Source organism: Drosophila takahashii, chromosome 2R (genome assembly GCF_030179915.1).
Source record: "Drosophila takahashii strain IR98-3 E-12201 chromosome 2R, DtakHiC1v2, whole genome shotgun sequence".
NCBI classification, from domain to species: Eukaryota; Metazoa; Arthropoda; class Insecta; order Diptera; family Drosophilidae; genus Drosophila; species Drosophila takahashii.
Genome location: NC_091679.1, coordinates 42,771,171 through 42,790,422, shown reverse-complemented (window position 1 = coordinate 42,790,422; position 19,252 = coordinate 42,771,171). Strand labels below are relative to the sequence as shown.

At 39.9% G+C, this 19,252-nt stretch overlaps 3 protein-coding genes and 1 long non-coding RNA gene across 5 annotated transcripts; 3 read left to right on the top strand and 1 right to left on the bottom strand.

The window, feature by feature from the left end:
• Positions 1–4,200: 4,200 nt before the first annotated feature.
• LOC138912683 (uncharacterized) lies at positions 4,201–4,980 on the top strand. The gene is made up of 3 exons (XR_011418243.1): positions 4,201–4,436; positions 4,500–4,746; positions 4,810–4,980. It is a non-coding gene; the product is annotated as an uncharacterized lncRNA (long non-coding RNA).
• A 6,695-nt stretch (positions 4,981–11,675) lies between these two features.
• On the bottom strand, positions 11,676–13,376 carry galla-1 (cytosolic iron-sulfur assembly component galla-1). Its single transcript, XM_017137469.3, has 4 exons — positions 12,901–13,376; positions 12,718–12,830; positions 11,951–12,101; positions 11,676–11,884 (listed from the first exon to the last, which is right to left on the bottom strand). Exons 1-4 carry the CDS (start codon positions 13,178–13,180, stop codon positions 11,787–11,789), a joined length of 642 nt encoding a protein of 213 aa, XP_016992958.2. The 5' UTR covers positions 13,181–13,376; the 3' UTR covers positions 11,676–11,786.
• A 407-nt stretch (positions 13,377–13,783) lies between these two features.
• Positions 13,784–17,955, top strand: exu (maternal protein exuperantia). Of its 2 annotated transcripts, none has more exons than XM_017137461.3 (5): positions 13,784–13,944; positions 14,204–14,379; positions 14,459–14,611; positions 15,038–16,365; positions 17,061–17,955. In XM_017137461.3, exons 2-4 carry the CDS (start codon positions 14,230–14,232, stop codon positions 16,325–16,327), a joined length of 1,593 nt encoding a protein of 530 aa, XP_016992950.2. In that variant the 5' UTR covers positions 13,784–13,944; positions 14,204–14,229; the 3' UTR covers positions 16,328–16,365; positions 17,061–17,955. The 2 variants fall into 2 exon arrangements, with proteins under 2 accessions (XP_016992950.2, XP_016992952.2); XM_017137463.3 differs by lacking the exon at positions 13,784–13,944 and adding an exon at positions 14,046–14,162 and having other exon boundaries at positions 14,217–14,379.
• Positions 17,956–18,169: 214 nt separating this feature from the next.
• Positions 18,170–19,136, top strand: LOC138912774 (uncharacterized). Its single transcript, XM_070214089.1, has 2 exons — positions 18,170–18,874; positions 18,966–19,136. The coding sequence occupies exons 1-2, from the start codon at positions 18,514–18,516 to the stop codon at positions 19,112–19,114; spliced, it is 510 nt and encodes a 169-aa protein (XP_070070190.1). The 5' UTR covers positions 18,170–18,513; the 3' UTR covers positions 19,115–19,136.
• The last annotated feature ends 116 nt before the right edge of the window (positions 19,137–19,252 follow it).

The window sequence follows — 19,252 nt, the reverse complement described above, 5'->3', positions numbered from 1 at the left end:
CAAACAATTTCGGAATGCGGAAATTGAAAGCGCATGCTGCGAGGAAACTTCCCCTAGCTTACGTAATTACAAACGGAGTGGGGATGGGGGTGGTTTTATAAGATAGAATAACAACAATGAAACTCGAAAAGTCTATGTATAGCGACGTGCAGCAACAAGCTGCAAGCAAACGCGTTAAGAAAGTTTCGCGGTTCCGGCACTTGCCAAATTGACTGACAATGCATCCACACAAGAGCATCCACGCAAAGTTCGCATAATGGCCTAGGCGCCATCCTCTCAGACCCTCGCATCCATTTAATTGAAGTGAAATAACATTTTGTGTCAACGTCTAACGAGAACGAGAACTTCCCCCCGTAAACTTTTCGAGCAGCATCTGGCATACATTGCGTATGCGCAACATTGAGCTCGCTCGCTGGAGAAGCGAAATTGTTTTGTGCCGCGCAAATCTGTTGCAAGGCGACCAACATGCAATTTGCAACATGCCCGGCAACACTCCACATGTCCTCCAAAAGGGACTCCTACTCCAAGTGGGTGCGAGTGCCATTGCGAGTGCGATTGAGAGTGCGTGTGGTTTAAGTCGACTTTAATTGAATCCCAGCCAAGATGACGCCAGATGCGCCAAATACGAGCAGGTCGCGACAACGAATAAAACGGAGTCCCAACGAAACGGAGTTCAACTAATGAAATCCAGATAATAGTCCATGGAAGTGTGGGTGGAATTTTTCCCGATCAAGAGAAACAAAGTTCAAATAAATGTTAAAGAACTGGAAAACTTTTTAGTTTTTACCGAAGAAATATATATATTTTTGAAATTTAAAACAAGTATCAATATTTTTAAATCAAATGATTTAAATGAATTAGAAAAGTTTCCTACGGTTTTTACTAGAAAATGTATAAAAAAAATCACACCCAAAAACGAAATCTAGCGGGGAATGCAAGTTGGAAATTTTATAATAGTGCGTCGGCAAGTAGGTCATATATCTGGCTAGCTGGGCCAGCTGTCCTTGAGCCATTTTTTGAGCCATATTCACTTCTTCCCCCACTTCAGATGTCGCCACATTTGGTCAAGCTTTGCATTTGACTTATGCTTTTTACGCCTTCCATTTTAATTCGTTTAAGCTGGAGATGCGTGCCGCACCCGGAGGAAATGTGGAAAAGGGTTTTGCAGTACCGAGTGAGGGTGCTCGCCTCATAGTGCCACATGTCCGAGCAGCTCTGCTCCATTAAGCTAAGTGCCGTGCGAAGAAGAGGAAGGATCCTGTGCTCGCTGCAGGATATGCAATGCATTTGTCATTGCGGAATGCGTTTTAGCAAATGTTGGCCACGCTTTCAAAATTACATAACACAAATACCAGGAGATGGAGATGGTAAAGGAGATGAAGCTGCTGCCCGGACATTGCTTTGAAAGAAACACCAACTCCTTCCGAATCTGCTGATGGTGCTACAGTTTTTTTAGGTGCACTTAAAGAAAATTCCCATACTGACAGATTTAGGAAACGAAATAATCAAGAGCAAACCCTCTTAGCATATTTTCTTTTCACTTTTTCAAGGGAGAGAGAGAGATGTTCACTATTGGAACGAGAGCGCCCTTGCTTTAATTCCAGAATTATTCTTCTTGAAACCGGGAAGACTTTTACTGAAGTTGGGAAATTTTTTTTTTTTAGAAAAGTGTCATTAAAAAGATATCACTACAAATATATTTATAATTTTTTATATTTGATTTTCTAGTATTTTTTACATTTCGATATTCACAATCATTCAAATTGATTTTATTTTATTTCAATGTGAAATTCTTTTGACATTTTCTTTAGTATTTCAAATATTTTGGTAAAACTGCAATGAGATGATGGTGCAAGTATTGCAACGGGCATTTTCTCTGTGTGATGTTGCTGGTGGCGATGTTGCTGCTGGTGATGTTGCTTCAGCCTTTGTATGTTGCTGTGGCGGCAGCTGAAATTAATATTTGCACTCAAAATGCAATTTTCCAGGCATTTCCTCTGCTTTTCGGTGGAGCCAGTGGAATGAGTTGGAGGTTGTCACTTGTTAGAGCTGCTGTTGCCTCACGTACATGCCCAGGCACTTCCGCCTTTTTGCCGCCCTGAAACTCACCCATCTCCAGAATCTGCGGACCAAAAACCCTGCCACTACACAGAGAGAAAAACCCGTATAAAATTAAGAAAGTTTATTCTAAAGTTGCTAATTAAAGTTAGCAAACAATGTTCCTTGATCAAGAACAATTTGTGTTTATTTAAAAATATTTTTGTCTTGATTCAATAACGTTTGTTCTTATTTAAGGAACGTTAGTTCTCATTTTAAGTACCAAATTTAAGATGAAAGGAATTTAGTTGTTAAATTTATACACAATTTTTTCCCCAGTGCAGCATTCTTTCATTTTGAATTTTCCGTTTAGCAGCGTGGGAAATGCAGCGTCGCGTAAATGAATTTGCCATTTCTCATGGCAGGACGAGGATCCTGATCCTGGAGTTGGCCAGATTCCAGGCTCAGACGAGTGACATGACCATTTGTCAAAGCCAGGAACAGGCAGTACACACACACAGCCACATTAATAGTTAATTAGTCGACTGTTTTGGTGTTGCTGCAACATCAACGGCGCACCTGCAACAATAATTGCATTATTCATGGGCTGTCGCATGTGTGGCTGCTGTTTCGAGCAACTCAATTTCATAATAAGTGGGTTTGTAAAGCCGTAAACAACAGGGCAAAACAACAACAGCAGGCGCCAAGTTCAAGAACTCAATTAGGAGAAAAAGAAGGAGTCGCAAGGATAAGGCTGCTGGGGGAATCCCTCGAGAATCCTGCGCTGCTGCCATCGTTAATCTTACATGCAAATTCATATTAAAACTATGCCCTTGCCCTGCCTGCCTTCTGCTTCTTCTTTCGCTCCTTGTTTCGTCTTTGCAACTGGCGCAGCACAAAAAACGTTGTTAATTTTGTATGCCAACTGTAAGAGTACTTTGAGCCCCTCTCGACCCCCTTTAACTCAGCCACTGCATTGCGCATTGCTCCTCATTGCAATAACATTTTGTTTATTTCAACTTTTCTGCTGGTGGCGCTGGTGATGGTTGCACGGGGATTTCTGCTCAGAGCCGAACCACCCAAAAATACTCCACAGAGATGAGCAGGATATGATTACACCAGACGAGTTCAATTAGGGAATATGAGTGGTTGAAAGTTATTGGAATCAGTGGGAAATCCCAAGTGAATTCGGTAAATATATGTTTTAGGTGTACATAAAACTAATTTCTAAAGGATAAACTCTAAATTCAATATGAAAATTTATAAAATTAGTATGCCATCGGAAACTCCTAGTCTAATATAATAAGTGAATTTTTTGGTTCATTGTTTTTAATAATACTAAATTGTTTTAGCCAGATAAACCAATATCTGGATAGTCAAAGGCAATAATATTTTTAAAACTTTTTTGTTTTTTTTTACATATATTTTAATAACATAAAATCCACCCTGCTTTTATAAATATTAAAGAAGTTCTGTGATTATCAAAAAATGCTGCAGGAATAAATATTTTCGTACTAATTAAAACTAATGATTAACAAGAGAGAACGCTATAGTCGGGTTGTTGTCCCGACTATCTAATACCCGTCACTCAGCTAAAGGGAGTGCGAACGCTGTGTCGGGTTGGTGTCCCGACTAATAATCGTTACTCAGCTAAAGGGAGTGCGAGGGAGATAGATATATAATTTTTGATTGCGTATAACTTTTTAATGAATGGTCCGATTTGAAAAATGTCTTCTACATTTCGATAGGTATAAATATACACAACAAAATTGCATTTATACTTCTCGGAAATCTTTAAAGATGTGGGCGCAGGACCCATTTTAAAATCGTTAGTGGGCGATTGTGGGCGTTAGAGGGGGCGTGGCGCTCGGCTAAAATAAACTTGCGCTGCGTAGGAAGCCAAAGAATATGTGTGGGAAATCTCAACCTTCTAGCTTTTGTAGTTTCTGAGATCTCAGCGTTCATACAGACGGACAGACGGACAGACGGACAGACGGACATGGCTAGATCGACTCGGCTAGTGACCCTGATCAAGAATATATATACTTTATGGGGTCGGAAACGCTTCCTTCTAGCTGTTACATACTTTTGCACGAATCTAGTATACCCTTTTACTCTACGAGTAACGGGTATAAAAATTATACGAATTTTGTGTAACTTTTGACAATCAAAAACTAAAAAAATAAACTTAAAATAATTAGGACAAATTGGCATTTATACATTCCTAGAAAAACTCAACAACTCCACGCATGAAACTCCTGATGTTTGTCTGCACTTTTGTAAATGCACTGCCAATGCAGTGAGTAGGATTTTACACGGCGACAGAGGATGTTTGTCTCGCCGGCAGCCACCGAAAGCAAACAAGTAAACAACTATGAAAAATGCTAATGAGCCTCTACGTAATTAAAATCACACACCCATATTTGCCAACAAATGTACAAACATACAGATGTCGCTCGCAGGTGTGCAAATGTGCGGATTCCTCGCTGACGGAGATGCAATTTCAACTAATTAGAATTTTATTAACTAGAAAACGGATAGATTGTGGGCCAACCCAAATGAATTCCCGCTCGTTAAAGGACTCGACTCGACAGCCAAGCAAATAGTTGGCCCAATGTTGGGCATACTGAAACCATGCCAGACCCCATCTGCATAGCAAATGGAGAGCCCGAAAAGCGCTTTCAAGGACAAGGTCAGACAATCAAAAATGTATGCATTTTACCAAATATCGAAAACTTGCATAGGCATAATTTGACACTAATCCCCAAGCAGAGAAAACAATGAGAAGGATTCCCTACCTTTTGGGGTGTTGGAATTTTCTAAAATGCCAATCAAAGCAATATAAATATTAAAAAGGTTTAGTCGGTAAAACTGTTGAATATTTTCTAATATCATACAATTTTATTGTTTACATTTTATTGGATAATTTAAATTAAATATGTAAAGAAGCAAAGAAATAAATCATATCAATTACAAATGTTGATATGAATCCATAACATATTGACATGAATACTTGACAAATTAGTATGCTTTTAAACTAATTTATCAAGAACTTGGAAAGTTAATGATTTTATAAAGCTTTGCTGCTAAGTTTACGATTTGGAGGACTCATATATGTACATGTATTGCACTCCTGTGCTATATGAAAAAGTTTGGCAAACTGATAAAGCAGATTACTGTAGCGCATCCTGGCACAGTTTCAGTTTTCAGAGCCCGCAAACACACAATCACACTGGCAGAAAGACAGTCAGAGATATGATATTATGGGCAAACTGCTATGCTCGTTCTCGTTCTTTGCCTTTTCCATATTGTAGGCAATTTTATAGAGTGTGTAAGAGTAAAAATAAAATACAAAAAATACAAAAAATAAGGGAAAAACAACAGAGGGCGGCAGAAAAAAGGCGAAGGCAGCCGCAGCAAAGGCAGCAAATTCGAATGAAAAACTTTCTAATGAGTCGGCATTACAATTTCAAATTTGTTGCGCAAATTATTATAAAAGTTTGTGTGTGAGCTGAACAACATACTCAAAGTTATATATGTACGGAGAGCCTGAGGTTGGCATACAAATGCCACAATAATAATTTTCAGTCTCCCCTCAAAAAGGGAAAGGGAGTCAATTGCAGGAGGAGTATAGCCTAGTTTTGTTATTTGTTGTTGTTTGACTGCTGTTTTCAGTTCCAGTCACTCCACTCAGCTTGACATTTAATTATTTAATTATGTTTACAGGGAAATCGGTAAATCTGTAAGCTTTATTGCTGCGCTTCCCATTGAAAGCCAGCAGCCATTTTAGTGTTTTTGGCAGTTTTGTGGAATTTAAATTTGGTTTTTGCCGCCGCTTTCCCTTCGAAATTGTTTTAGTGGCATAAATAAAATGTAAGAAATTTCTAAATATAAATATTCGTGTGAATGTTTATTCAAGGGAGCAGGACAGGTCATTCTGGCCAACCCAATTCGCACCTAATTTAGTTTATTATTTCATGATTTCATTTATTTTGCGCCTGCGGTCGGCCGAAAATTGTCGGCCAAAGTGGATTAGAGTCGGTTTGGGCCGTAAAAGAAATTTAAACTTTTCCGTGCTGTTTCGTTTTTTTATTTTATTACGCGTACAAAAAATTGTTGCATGCCGAATGAATGGCGGGGGGAGGTGGCAAGGGGCGGACTGATGTTTTGAATATTTAAATCATTTTATTTGCCACGCCACTTAGCGAGCAGCATTCAACGTCCGTGGCAGCAGAAAGCGCCTGCAATTCTCTCTGCTTTCGGGCTGGAAATCAATTATTTAGGCAAAATGTCAGCCAAATCTGTGCTCTGTTGTTCTGCGCTCACTGTTTGTGTCACGTTATGAATTTAGATTAAACAATTTGGCCATCAGTGGGAATAGAAATCAGTTCACGGCTCAGATCGCCAATAAGTTATCAAACGTAAATCAGTCAGATATTTTCGGTAGTTTGCAAAATCGACCTAACCGCTTCGTAAAACGGTTGCATAATTTTATATATTTTGTTTTCTTTATTTCAAATTTTCTAAACCAAATTTCTAAGCTTTTCAGTTATTTTTATATCAGTTTCTTCTATTCAATTAAAATATCTACATATTTGTTTTTTCTAAAATATTGTATTGCTTATTTTTGCTACAGCCTTTTTAGTTGTAAACACTAGTTAGTTTCTTTTCCATTTAATGCTAACTAATTGCTGCTCTCGATTTATCTAATTTTTGGTTATACATTGGATTATTGCATTGCGCTTTTAAGGGGTAGTATAATGAAACCACAAAACTGTTACAAAATCCCATAAAACCTTTAATTAAGCTACTGAAGTGAGTCGGAACGCAACCGAGCTATTTATTTGTCTGATTTACGATTTAATTTGTTTCGAAATTGGCCTTAACAACTAGGTAATTTGTATTCATAAATAAAAAAAACTATAAAATTTGAACAAAAACATTTAATTATAATTATACTCTAATAAATTGGTAAATTTGTTAAAGATAATAATTGATTTAATGTCCGCTCGTACACAATTGTTCTAATTAGTCAGTACATTAAAACTTATTGAAAAAAGCACACGTACATTACAGATAATGAAAAACACTATTATTTCATAGAAATATTTTAAACATGAAAAATGGAATAATAATAAACCGTAATAATAAAGAAATATTGATCTGAGTAATATTAACATTACAACCATTTAATGGAGGGGTGATCAGACATCATGCATGAGGTCACATGCCTATCTTACACTGGGCACACGTCGATTCTTCTTTGTGTGATTTTCTTTTTCCCGAAAATGCACTGTCGTAAGGCTGTTCCCCTGCTTTAATGTATAAATCTTTCACCTTAATTTCGCCCAAGAACTTAATCGATTTTCGATGTGTTTGAGCAGCAAAAACAAATGCTCCCATTTCATTGCAGCAAGTGCCGAGCTATTTTAGACAATTATGCTCTGATTACACACGTTTTAGCTGCCATCGGACACCATTGCGATTCCGGATCCAGGACAATTGTCCGGCTAAAAGGGGGCAGGACGACGAGGACAACGAGGTCCTGCACCTTTGTTAATTGCTGTTGCAGGCGTCTTCTGGCCAATGAGCTGGCGGAAGCTCAAATGGCACTTGCCGTGCATTCAACATTAGTTCGTTAGCTCCGGCAAATGGTCAACAGCACAAAAAGCTGAATGCCTCGGGTCCAAGGAGCGGCGACCTCTTGGCCAGAAGTCAGCCGGGCCAGCAAAAATGTCAACTTGAGGCGAAGAAAGGACACAAAGGCTTTTACTATGGGATATATGTATGTGTGCCAGGTGGGATGTGCGGCCAAAGGGTGAAGTATAACAAAAGAGCTGAAAATTAAAAAGAGACAAGCAATTAAAATGGCTTACAACCGGGCGAACAACCGGGGTAAATCGTAAATGGGTGCGGGATTTTGGGGGCGGGGAGCCGGGGAGGCGGTAACATCTGTAACTGTAATTGTTGTTGCTGCAGCGGCATAATTGCCGACAGGATGCAACGCACGCGACCACTTCCGCTTGGCAGGCACTTCATCCTCGGTAGCCATTCCGGCCCTCGTCCTTTAACCCTGCGAGGTCCAAGCATAACCAAAAGGACCTCACATTTATTAATAAAGACTCAGCTGCAATAAAAAAATTTTAAATAATGTTTAAAATTAAAAAAATATTTTTTAACAATTTCAGAAGGCCTAAAAGATTTCTACATTCCTTTTTAGATTAAATTTTGTTTATAGCGTCAACAAATATTTAATTATTTTGGTTTGGATATAAAAATATTTTTCCATAGCTTCATTAAAAAAGATTACATTTCGTTTTTAGCGTTTTTTTAAAAGACATAAAAAATAAACAAAATACACTTAAAGAGTAAAGTTCAATTTTTATTTGTAGCATAAAGAAATATTTAAATATTCTAAGAAGGAATAAGAAATTGTATGTATGTACCAATAAAAAACTGATTTTTTGAAATAAACAAAAAAACCTGTATTTCAAAATACCTTTTCATTCCATTTTATAAAATTTCTTTCCTTAAACAATATAGCCCGAAGGCAAAACCAAGAGCCAAAGGGTTAAATAATCCTTATCCTAGAGGCAGAGGCAAAGAGACAGAATGGGTTTCCCGGCAACTCATAAGGCTGGCACATTTTACGTGCAAAATAAATGGCGAGCCGAGTGCAGCAGAAATTAATGGCAGTGCAAACAACAAAGGCCCCTGACCCTTTCTCCTCTTTCTCCGGCTCAGACAGAGCTCAGTCCGCTGCACTTTGGACCCTGTGCCTGGATAGCCGGATCCCCGAAACCCGGAATCCCCTGCTTCCTCATTGCTCTCTCTGCTGATGCGTAAGTTGTCAGTTGCTGAATGGCCAAGACCGCTTGTCGGTCACCATTCTCCCTCCATCCTCCAAACTCTCCACTGATTCTGGCTTTTACCACTGACCAGGACTTTGCATAATGCGCATACGCCCCGTAAGCCCGTAGGCGGCTTTACGCCATTGAGTGTTACTTCCGGTTTTAAGGAGCTGCACCCCAAGTGCTGTGGCTAGAACAATTACAACAATTGGTTGTAGCAACGCGAACAGCCAGCAAGCTGAAAAAATATAAGCTGAAATTGCCGAGAAGCCATGGCAACGACCGAGAATTACTCAGTGGGATTACAAGAATTTACAAAGAATTAAAATTAAATTTAATAGAAATGCTATAAAATCAGGTAAAATATTAGTAAAATATTAGCCATTAATATTATTTTTGTTGTTTGAAGTGAAGAATCCCTATCAATATAAAGAAAGACTTAAAAAAACGGCAAGAAGGTCCTGCAGCCAAAACGGCTTGACATAAAAATCTTAAAAAAAAAACGAAATACGGAAATAATTTATTTATTAATTTCACAAATATTTGTAAAATAATTTTGAATATTTTTGTAATCGTCATGATTTTTATTTTTGATTTTTTTTATTGATATTTAAGTTTCGGTTCTTATATTTCGTTGTAAAGTATTTCTGATTAATTAAAAAATATATTCCGAACCTTATTGGAGTATTAATAAAAACACAGCATACCCTTGCATTCGCCTTGCCAGAATGCAAGAAGCCAGGGGGCATGGATGTGGGACTCATAATGAAATACATGGCATATGCGGAGACCCGGATCGGGCGAACAATGTGTGAATGCAACTCCACAGCCGGTCGTGGCTCCGGTCCTGGTCCCGGCATCCTGTGCACTCCGTCCGGACTCCGGATCCCCGCCGTCACGATGGCAATCATAATAATGGCACACAATTTAACAGCATTGCATATCGGAAGGAAATCTCGGTGGCCGCAATCTGTGCCTCTCGTCTTCGGGCGCCTGCGACTTGGACTCATTGCATTTGCCTACTTATGTACTCAGTCCGAGGGCGGTAGATGATGGGGCGTGGCACTGCAGACCGAGTTAAATGGGTCACTTTGACCGCTGCACAAATGACAATTGCCGGTCAGCAAATCCTGGGGAATTGCTGCAGTTGTTGGCCCGGCTTAAATGCATATGCATTAACAGAATAAATTATGCATTTTTCGCACATAAAATTCTGTCGCAGTCGCAGCTTTTCCCTTGAGTCCTTTCCCCAGGACATTGCCGTAGAGCCAAGTGAGTCATCATGACACAGTCCCAAGATTTCAAGGGGTTTTTGCCTACAATTCATGTACTACGCGGTTATTAAATTGTCACCACGGCAACATGAAACCAACGGTCTCTAACGAAGAATTGAGATGACAGCCTAAAGAATCTCAAAATGACAGGAGGTCCTCAGTTTTTTGGCGGCCATGGAATATGACAAAAAAAAAGAATTCTAGGATAGGTAGTCTGGTTTAAAATTTGTAAAAGGAACAATTAGAAGAAATTAGAATAGATTGTAAACTTTATTAAATTTAAAAATCATTTTGTCATCATGATCTAACAATTTAAAAACAAAATGTTATTTAATTTAAATGTACATAATTCTTTAAATCATCAAATAGAATTAAGGGACCTTTTTTAATTATTTTTTATGTTATAACATAGTTTAGAATTTAGAAAATAATTCTGTTTAGTGAATAAATGTTAAAGAAGGTAGTTTTCAGTACAAATAAAATAAAAACTGGCTTATATATTTATCCAAGACTTTACAGAAAACATTACCCAAAAAGCTTAAAGCTTTATGATTTACCTTTAAGTGTAAGTAAAAAGAAACTGAGCAGTCTGGCTCCAATTACTCTGTTCACCTGAAATGCCCGCGATTGACCACGGGGAAGAGGATTCCCTGATAGCTTGGTCATGGTCAGGCTGGAGTCACGGCTGCTGGGAGGCTCAAAGTCTCATTTCTCCCACGAACAACGTGTCCCGGCCATGGGCCGCTTTGATTGCAGTCACCAATTAGCGTAATATTCGCAATATGCTTTTGTCTGCGTATTCATTTTTATTATTTCTCCTTCGCTCTTTGAGACAGCGGCACGCCCAAGGGGACAAGGGGCTGCCCAGTTTCCATTCCGTGAATATTGGCCATGGCAAGTGTCATGGCAAAAAGTTTGCAGCACCAGATGGTTTTAATTGCTCCTCGGTAAGGTTTTTTGCCCAAGTCTTTGAAAATTAGTTTAAAGCATTTGAACGCGAAGGCAAGCAGCTAATTGATATTGCTTAATATTTATGGTGTGAGTGGAGCCGTGCAGTGCAATTTAACAAATGGAAAATCCCGGAAATGCAAATTGGAGCAGAAACAGCAACGGCAGTCATGGCAACAAAGTGCTCAGTGAAACTGGGAGAGTTGCATAGAAATTAGCCGAGTGTCGAATGTGTGTCATGCACTCAACTTAACAGGTGAGTGCCCTGCGATCCGCCGCCCCAAACATTTCCCGATTCTTCTGGAGCTGATAAGCCAGTCAGGCACGTCATTCGTGTGCCCAACATGGCCGGCCCTCCAAATCGATTCATTCATCCGCCATGACAGCGCTGTGCACACGGTTTTCTTCGGCCGACTGTCCAATGGCGATAGCGTTCCGGCAGAATGTAAACAATAAAGCGTTGTTGAGCCCGCGACCTTATCAGTAAACAAACGGGGAAAAATAGATAGTACGTTAAGCAATCGATATTCAGGTGGAATCACGCCGCCGCCCCCAAACGCAGCGATTAACAGATTTAAAAGGGCTTTAATGCTAAGCACACAGTCCATGACGCAACTTAATGGTATACTTAACCCTAGACATTCCCTATATACACAAAGCCAGAGCCGAAAGAGAGCTACTCCTCATCCTTGATGCAGTTCTCGACCAGATTCCGCAGATTGGGGTTCTCCATGGCCGCTGCGATGCGCTCCTTGTCATTGATTTGCTTGTTAACTGGGGGTTAGAGATACATTTCAGTTGAAATATTCGCCCTACTGGTATCTAACAGGCCAAACTCACTTTCTTCCTCTGTTTGATGGGCTCCCTTCTTGATGAATATGTCTAGCTTTATGTTGTGCGGCAGTCCACGTTCCACTTTTACGCGAATACAGAGTCCGATAAGCGTGGCCAGCGAGCAATGGGGCACTGTGGGATTGAACTCGATACGAACCTGAAATCATTACAATCGAATTAATTAATGGTCTCTTGTTTATAAGAAAAAATGGCTTATGTACTCATTTATAGGATGATATAATTGTTAATCCTACTTAAAATTATAAATAATATTTATTGCTAATAAACTAATTTAAAAAATTGTACGGGAAGTCTTGAATTCTTAGGCATTTGTTTATAACTATGGAACTACCTAACATTATAATTTTAAGGAACGCGAATACTAAGAAAATTAATGCAAGAATGCCGGAAAATGTGGTCTTTTATAATGTCTAGGCTGAGTTATTATAATAGACCTTTTAAAGGCATTATATAACCAAAAACGTGGTATAAGAAACGATATTTAACGGAAAACACTCCGGAATCTTCTGAATAACAAGCTCTAAAATCATAAAACAAAAACAAAATGGAGTTTAAAGGTAATACGTCAAAAAAACATTAAAAATATTATATATTAAGTAAAGAAACCTATTGTAATGGAATTCTTACTAAACATCAAGCCCTAATCATAGCTTTTATCTGCCTTACTAAATCAACAAAATAAATTATGAAATAAACGTATGAGATGTGTTTCTTTCGACTTGAATAACTTTTCAGGGGATTGGATAACGTACGACTGAGACATTTGAGCGCGTGGGTGGCATTACGAAGATTCCATCCTCGTAAATCACGTTCAGGTCCTCCAAAGTGCACGGTTTCTCGGGATCCCGAATGCCTCGCAAGAGATCTGAGGGAAAATGCAATTACATAATTATTACAAAATATGGAGATTGCATTTTATATAGTAAATATCCAACCGTAGATGGTCTCCTGGAGATCCGTGGCGTTCCGGTAGCCCAGCTCATGGAGCAGTGCGTCCTCCCCGAAGGCAATGGCCTCATCGTCCATCGACATCTGGCTCGTTTTGCGCACTAACTCGTCGGCGTTTTGGCTGCGACCGCTGATACTGCCGCTGCTGCTGCTGCCCGTACCGCTGCCGCTATCACCTGAACTCCCACTATTCCCGCCGCACGACGACGTCACAGAATTGACGCCGCTGTCGGATTCGGAGAGCTTGCGTTTTATGTAGGACAGCATGCTTGGCACCTTTTGTTTTGGCTTATCTCGCCTCTACTTATCTTTTCTCCTATGTTTTCTTATGTGTGCGTTATCAGTACAGCTTTATGTATGCCCTGGCACTTTTATATCCCAGCTTTTCCTCACTTTTCCTCTATTTTTTGTGTAATTTAGGAAAATACCCAAAATGCAGCAGCTGATTTTTGTTTGTGTGTGGCGACCAGGGCTGCACAGCGACAGCTGACTGCCGCCTGTCTATCGATGGCTCTTATCGATATCTGCTATCGATAGTTTATAGCGGCAACATTTGAAACGGTGTCAACTCTATAGAAATTCTTATCAATTTTTCTCTGCGCTTTTGGCTTAAGTTTTTGTTGTTGACCAAAGAGTTTCGCCGGCTAAATAAAAGGAAAAAATATAAGGCAGCTAAATTTAACTTTAACTTGAAAGAAAAATAAATAAAAAAAAAGTTTTTTTCGAGCACTAAACAGTGGGCCTTATGGCAATGTGCCTTAAATTGCAGCTACCCAACCCATCGTACTTAAGGAAAAACTCGTCAATTAGCAGGCTGTGCAACTGTCAAATTTCAACCAATTTTCCAGCCCGTCCAGTGCATTAACAAATAGTTCATTTCGTTTTAGTTAGTCGTACGGTTTGTTTCTTATTTGTGAAAGCTCGTCGAACGGAAGCAAATTTCGCTTTACCCTTTTGAAAAATAAAGGAAAAAGTTCGTAAAAAGCGAAAGAGCCCATCGAAATTAACACGAAAAGGAGTTCCCAATAAAGGTAAGACAAAGAAAAAGTGAAAAAAGTGTGGTGAAAATGTGAGAGTGATAGAAAAATAAAATGGCGATTCTGGAAGGAACCCGTTGGCTTGCCAGAATCTCGGTTTAAAGACCCTAGAAAGTTCGGGGCCCGTCACTTCGTAGACAAAATCTTTTAAAAGCGGTTCGCGTTTCACAAAGGAAAAGTTTCCTTTACAAAAAAATTGAAAAATTATTGAAGTGAGTTTTTGGCTAATGAAAATTTGTGGCGATTTTTCTAGAACGTTTCCCCAGATCATATTCAAAAATGGTTGCCGATAACATCGATGCTGGAGTGGCCATTGCCGCTGCCGATCAATCCTCGTCGCCTGTGGGCGTCAAGGACGAACTGCCGGCCGGCAACTACATCCTGGTGGGTGTGGACATAGACACCACTGGACGTCGTCTAATCGATGAGGTGGGTTCGGTTCCTGTTTTTTTTCTTGCCCCAGGAATTTCCCCATTCGGTCCTAACCCCACTTCCTTTACGCCCCCAGATTGTCCAGCTGGCCGCCTACACGCCCACCGACCACTTCGAGCAGTACATCATGCCCTATATGAATCTGAATCCAGCTGCGCGCCAGCGCCATCAAGTTCGTGTTATTTCGATTGGCTTTTATCGTATGCTGAAGTCGATGCAGACCTACAAGGTGAGTGTACCAGGTATTGCTCGCTAATCCCGGGAACCCCATTTCTACATTATCATTTTTTTAGTATTTTTCTTGTAATTATTTTGAAGGTGACTTTTCTTGTCATTTGTATATGTCATAGAAATGTCATAATGAAATGGCTACTCTGATTTCTTTCCTTTAAAATTACTTTAATTAATACTTTCTTTCCTTCTGAAATATTAAATTTGAATAAAATACATTTATGTCTTCTACCTTCATAGAGCAATAAATTATGCAAATTTAAATGATAAAATCGATATGATCTGGTAAGATATTTAGTTATTATAAAATATTAATATTCTTTTAAAATCTTTTTCCACATTTTGGTTCCACATAACAATATTATAATAATACAACAATAAAGTTAATTATAACCATACTACCTCCCATTCAAATTTCCCTCAGATCATCAAATCCAAGTCGGAGATCGCCGCCCTCAAGGACTTCCTCAACTGGCTTGAGCAACTGAAGACCAAGGCGGGCTCCAACTCGGACGGGATAGTGCTAATCTACCACGAGGAGCGCAAGTTCATTCCCTACATGATCCTGGAGTCGCTGAAGAAGTACGGCCTGCTGGAGCGATTCACCAAGACGGTGAAGTCCTTTGCCAACAGCCTCAATCTGGCCAAGGCCTCCATGGGCGGCGACACCAACGTCAAGCACTACAGTCTGCGCAAGCTCTCCAAAATGCTGTCCAAGACCAAGGAGGACGACGTCGCGGGCTCGGGCTCTGCATCCACCTCCTCATCGGGATCCGGTTCGGGATCTAGTTCGGTGTCTGGATCGGCATCTTCGTCGCCCAGCGACAGCACCGTGATCGATGAAAGCGCCAGCGACAAGCGATCCTCGAAGAACAGCCTCCAGGTGGAAAGGGATCTATTCGATGGCAATGCCAGTGTTCGCGCTAAATTGGCCTTCAATGTGGCCCTGCAGCTGAGCAACTCGGACCGCAAGCCGGAGCCACAATCCTCGGAGGCGCTGGAGAATATGTTTAATGCTCTAAAGCCCTTTGCCAAGTTGGTGGGCTCCGATGTCCAGGAGCTGGACACTCAGAACGAGAACCTGGAGCGACAGAACTCCTTCCGTCCCGTCTTCTTGAATTATTTCAAGACTACTTTGTATCACCGCGTTCGTGCTGTCAAATTCCGCATTGTGCTGGCCGAGAATGGCTTCGATCTGAGCACCTTGAGTGCAATTTGGGCTGACAAGCGCCGCGAGGGTCTGGACATGGCTCTCCAGTCGATTGGCACCATGAAGGGCGAGGATAAGACGGAGCTGCTGGAGCTACTGGACAGCTACTTTGATCCCCAGAAGACCACCATCAAGCCGGTGGTCAAGTCGAACAACAATCGTCGCCGTAATCGTCGCAGTTCGGGACAACCGACTAAGAATGAAGGACCCGCCAGTTCCCGATCGGCCAGTGCGGAGTTTGGAGCCGGAGGCGACAAGTCGCAGAGTGTGTCCTCGGTGCCGGACTCCACCACCAAGACGCCTTCGCCCAACAAGACACCCTCGCGTCCCCAGCGCAAGCGGAACTCGCGTCACAGCTTGGGTGGAACTCCCAATGGACTGAAGGTATCCTCGGCGGATACATCATCCTCCAAAGTAGAGCTCAACAACTCCGCTCCCCCTGCCGTCCTGGTAACCCCGGCCGCACCCTCACCATCGCCGTTGGCCATCACCGCCTCCAACTAGAGGAAAACCACAGCCTCCTCATCTGGTGGCTCCGTAAAGTAAATATTATAGCACAGAAACCTCTGCTATTTGCCTTGTAGATTCAAGTAGTTAACGAGGGTTACGCCTCTCGCTTAGATTGTTGATTAATTTTATGAATTACCTACGCTCGCTTGTATTTTTATTGAATTTTTATAAAAAATCGAGATGGAAAATCGACTGCAATATTTTTAGCTTGAAGAAATGCTTAAAGGTAATGGTATCTTAGATTATAATTTATTTATTGACGTATTACTAATAAGTTATTAGCTTAAGTGTCGCTTTTAAAATGCTTTTCCTAATTATTGTTTTTTTTTTATTTTTTCCTTGATTTAAATATTTTACAATTTAATTTTTTTTTTTTTTTTTTTTTTGATATTATTATTATCCTAGCACAGCAAGTTTACACTTATATTTGTAGCACTAAAAACTCTTTAATGAAAAAAATTAAATTGGAGGTTTTAAAGACTTCAACATTTTATTTTACTATTATATTTCGATCAAAATTATTTTAAAGTTGCAACGATTTTACGCTTTCCAATCTTTAAAGTGTTTAGTATTTTTAAAATCTCTCCTATTTACTTTTAGTTCCTGTAAATAATTTAGTACTGCCTTTATCTGAATCTTAAAAGTGCTTTACCAAAATCAATGCTTCTACCAAATTTCTAGATATTTCTTGAAATACCATTCCCAATGATGTTTACCCCCATTTTAGTAATATAATAGCTGGATGAGCAAAAAACACACGAAAAGACAAGAAAAGCATGGGAGATAGATTTCGAACAATATGCGAACCTTTTCCTTTTTGAAGAACTAGCACAGATTTGAAACAAGTTCAAAATTCTGGTGTATGCTAAATTTTTAGTGCACACACTTCACACATTACCACACAATCACGAGCACGTTGGCGAATGGATACTGTGATTTGAGACGTGACCGTGAACGTAAACTGTGACTGTTGAATATAAGTCGGGTGAAATAATAATCGGGACGTTAGCAAGCAAGGATACCGATCACACTGTAAACATAATCAACCACAGATCGTCACTTTGAAGAAACATATGCGGGTATATTCTAAGAAAAAACGGATCGTACGATTATAAAATAATATGATGGAGAAGAAGAAAACCAAACTGCTGACCATACTCAAGATCTTACGAGACGTGAGACCTCTTCCGCGTTTAGGCATAGTTTTCCAGGCGAACCGAACAGCACAATGTCGTACCAGGATGGGCGATTGGAAAAATATGATCCGAACAAACGCCTCGATGAAAATTTTCCATTGGACAGGCCTCTCGAACCACACTTATCCTATGAATATCCTATGAATATAAACCCAAGAGAGAAATCCAGGCCTGGCCCAATGTTGAAAACTTTCACACGCAAATCTTTAGAAGATGATGGAACCTACTTGAATCCAAAACTTCACGCACACAACGAATGCACGCAACGTAAAATTACTCAAACAATCATTCATACTTATTTCGCACATCTTAAATCATATAGCACACAATAATGGATGAAGAAGAAACTAAAAGCTACATATTCCCAGTACATGTCAACATTCCAGTATTTCAAGCTGTATTTCATACCTGTTTCATAAGAGCATATTTTCAAATCCAAAACAATATGTAATCTCTTTATTGATGCGTGAATAAACGATACAAATTTAACATAATCACTGTCTTTCACATTCTTGTTTATAATGGCGAATATAAAAATTGAATCATACAAACTTATTCAGAACATTCATTCACTCCTTTCATTGAATTCTGAGAACTTTGAGTCATTGCCTTTTCAACTACACTTACTCACTTCATTTACTTCGAGCCGGTATATATGGCATATTTTGATGATAAAAGCCAACAAAGTATTACAAGGTTAGTTGCGCATGCGTGCTCAGCCACCCGCAAGTAATTTAAACGATTCAAAATGCCATTTACCCCTCAAATGCTGATAAGCCATTTTGGAGTCTACCGCTTACTCTTGTTTACTCAACCAAATATTTTTTAAAGGCCAGCATCTTTTAGTATTTGGAACCTGATAGTGTGCTCCGCCTGATAGTGTGCTGGTTATCAGTCCCTCGGCTCAGCTTTTGCGTAGCTCTAGGCAGCTGATCGGTTTTAGTATTCGAGGTAATCAGCTAACGTTAGCACATCTTTCTAAGAATGCGGTCCGCAGTTCAAATTTTCATCATTTTCTTGGGATTTTTGGTAGCTGGAAGTTGGTCTCAAGATGTAATTCCCGAGTTTCCGGACGATGATAGGCCAACAACAACAACAGAGGCCACCACAACTTCAACGACTGAATCCACAACAACTTCAACAACAGAGCCAAGCACAACTTCAACAACAGAAGCCACTACAACTTCCACCACAAAACCTACCACAACTTCAACAACAGAAAGCGATCCAATAAATCCGACCTATCAACCTCCCCATGTGAAACCCACTTACCCCACCAAGAAATCTCTGGTGATGCAACCACTAGAAAGATGTTTTTTGAGAGACCAGTTGGGGTACGACAACTGTAAGTAAGATGATGAATGTAGGAAAGATGAGGACGGGAAAATGAGATTTAAAGTGAATCACATTTCATCTGCTTGCTTTTTAATTTGCAGGCTGGCCATATTCACCAACGACCAACTGTTATCGCTGTTGTTATTACTACGACAGTCATCTCACCGAGTGCCGAAAGCTTCGCCAGGGGCCCTGTTTGCCCTATGATTATGGAAAATTGAAAGTACACGTGAACTGGAAAGAAGTATAATGAAAACGAAATAAAACTGGAACCGAAATCAATTTTGAAGCTTAATTTATTTATAATTTTTGTAGATCAATTTCTTTTTATTTACTTTTTGGGCGTTTTAAATTAAAGTTAAATCTAAAATTGGGGCTTTCACAGGGA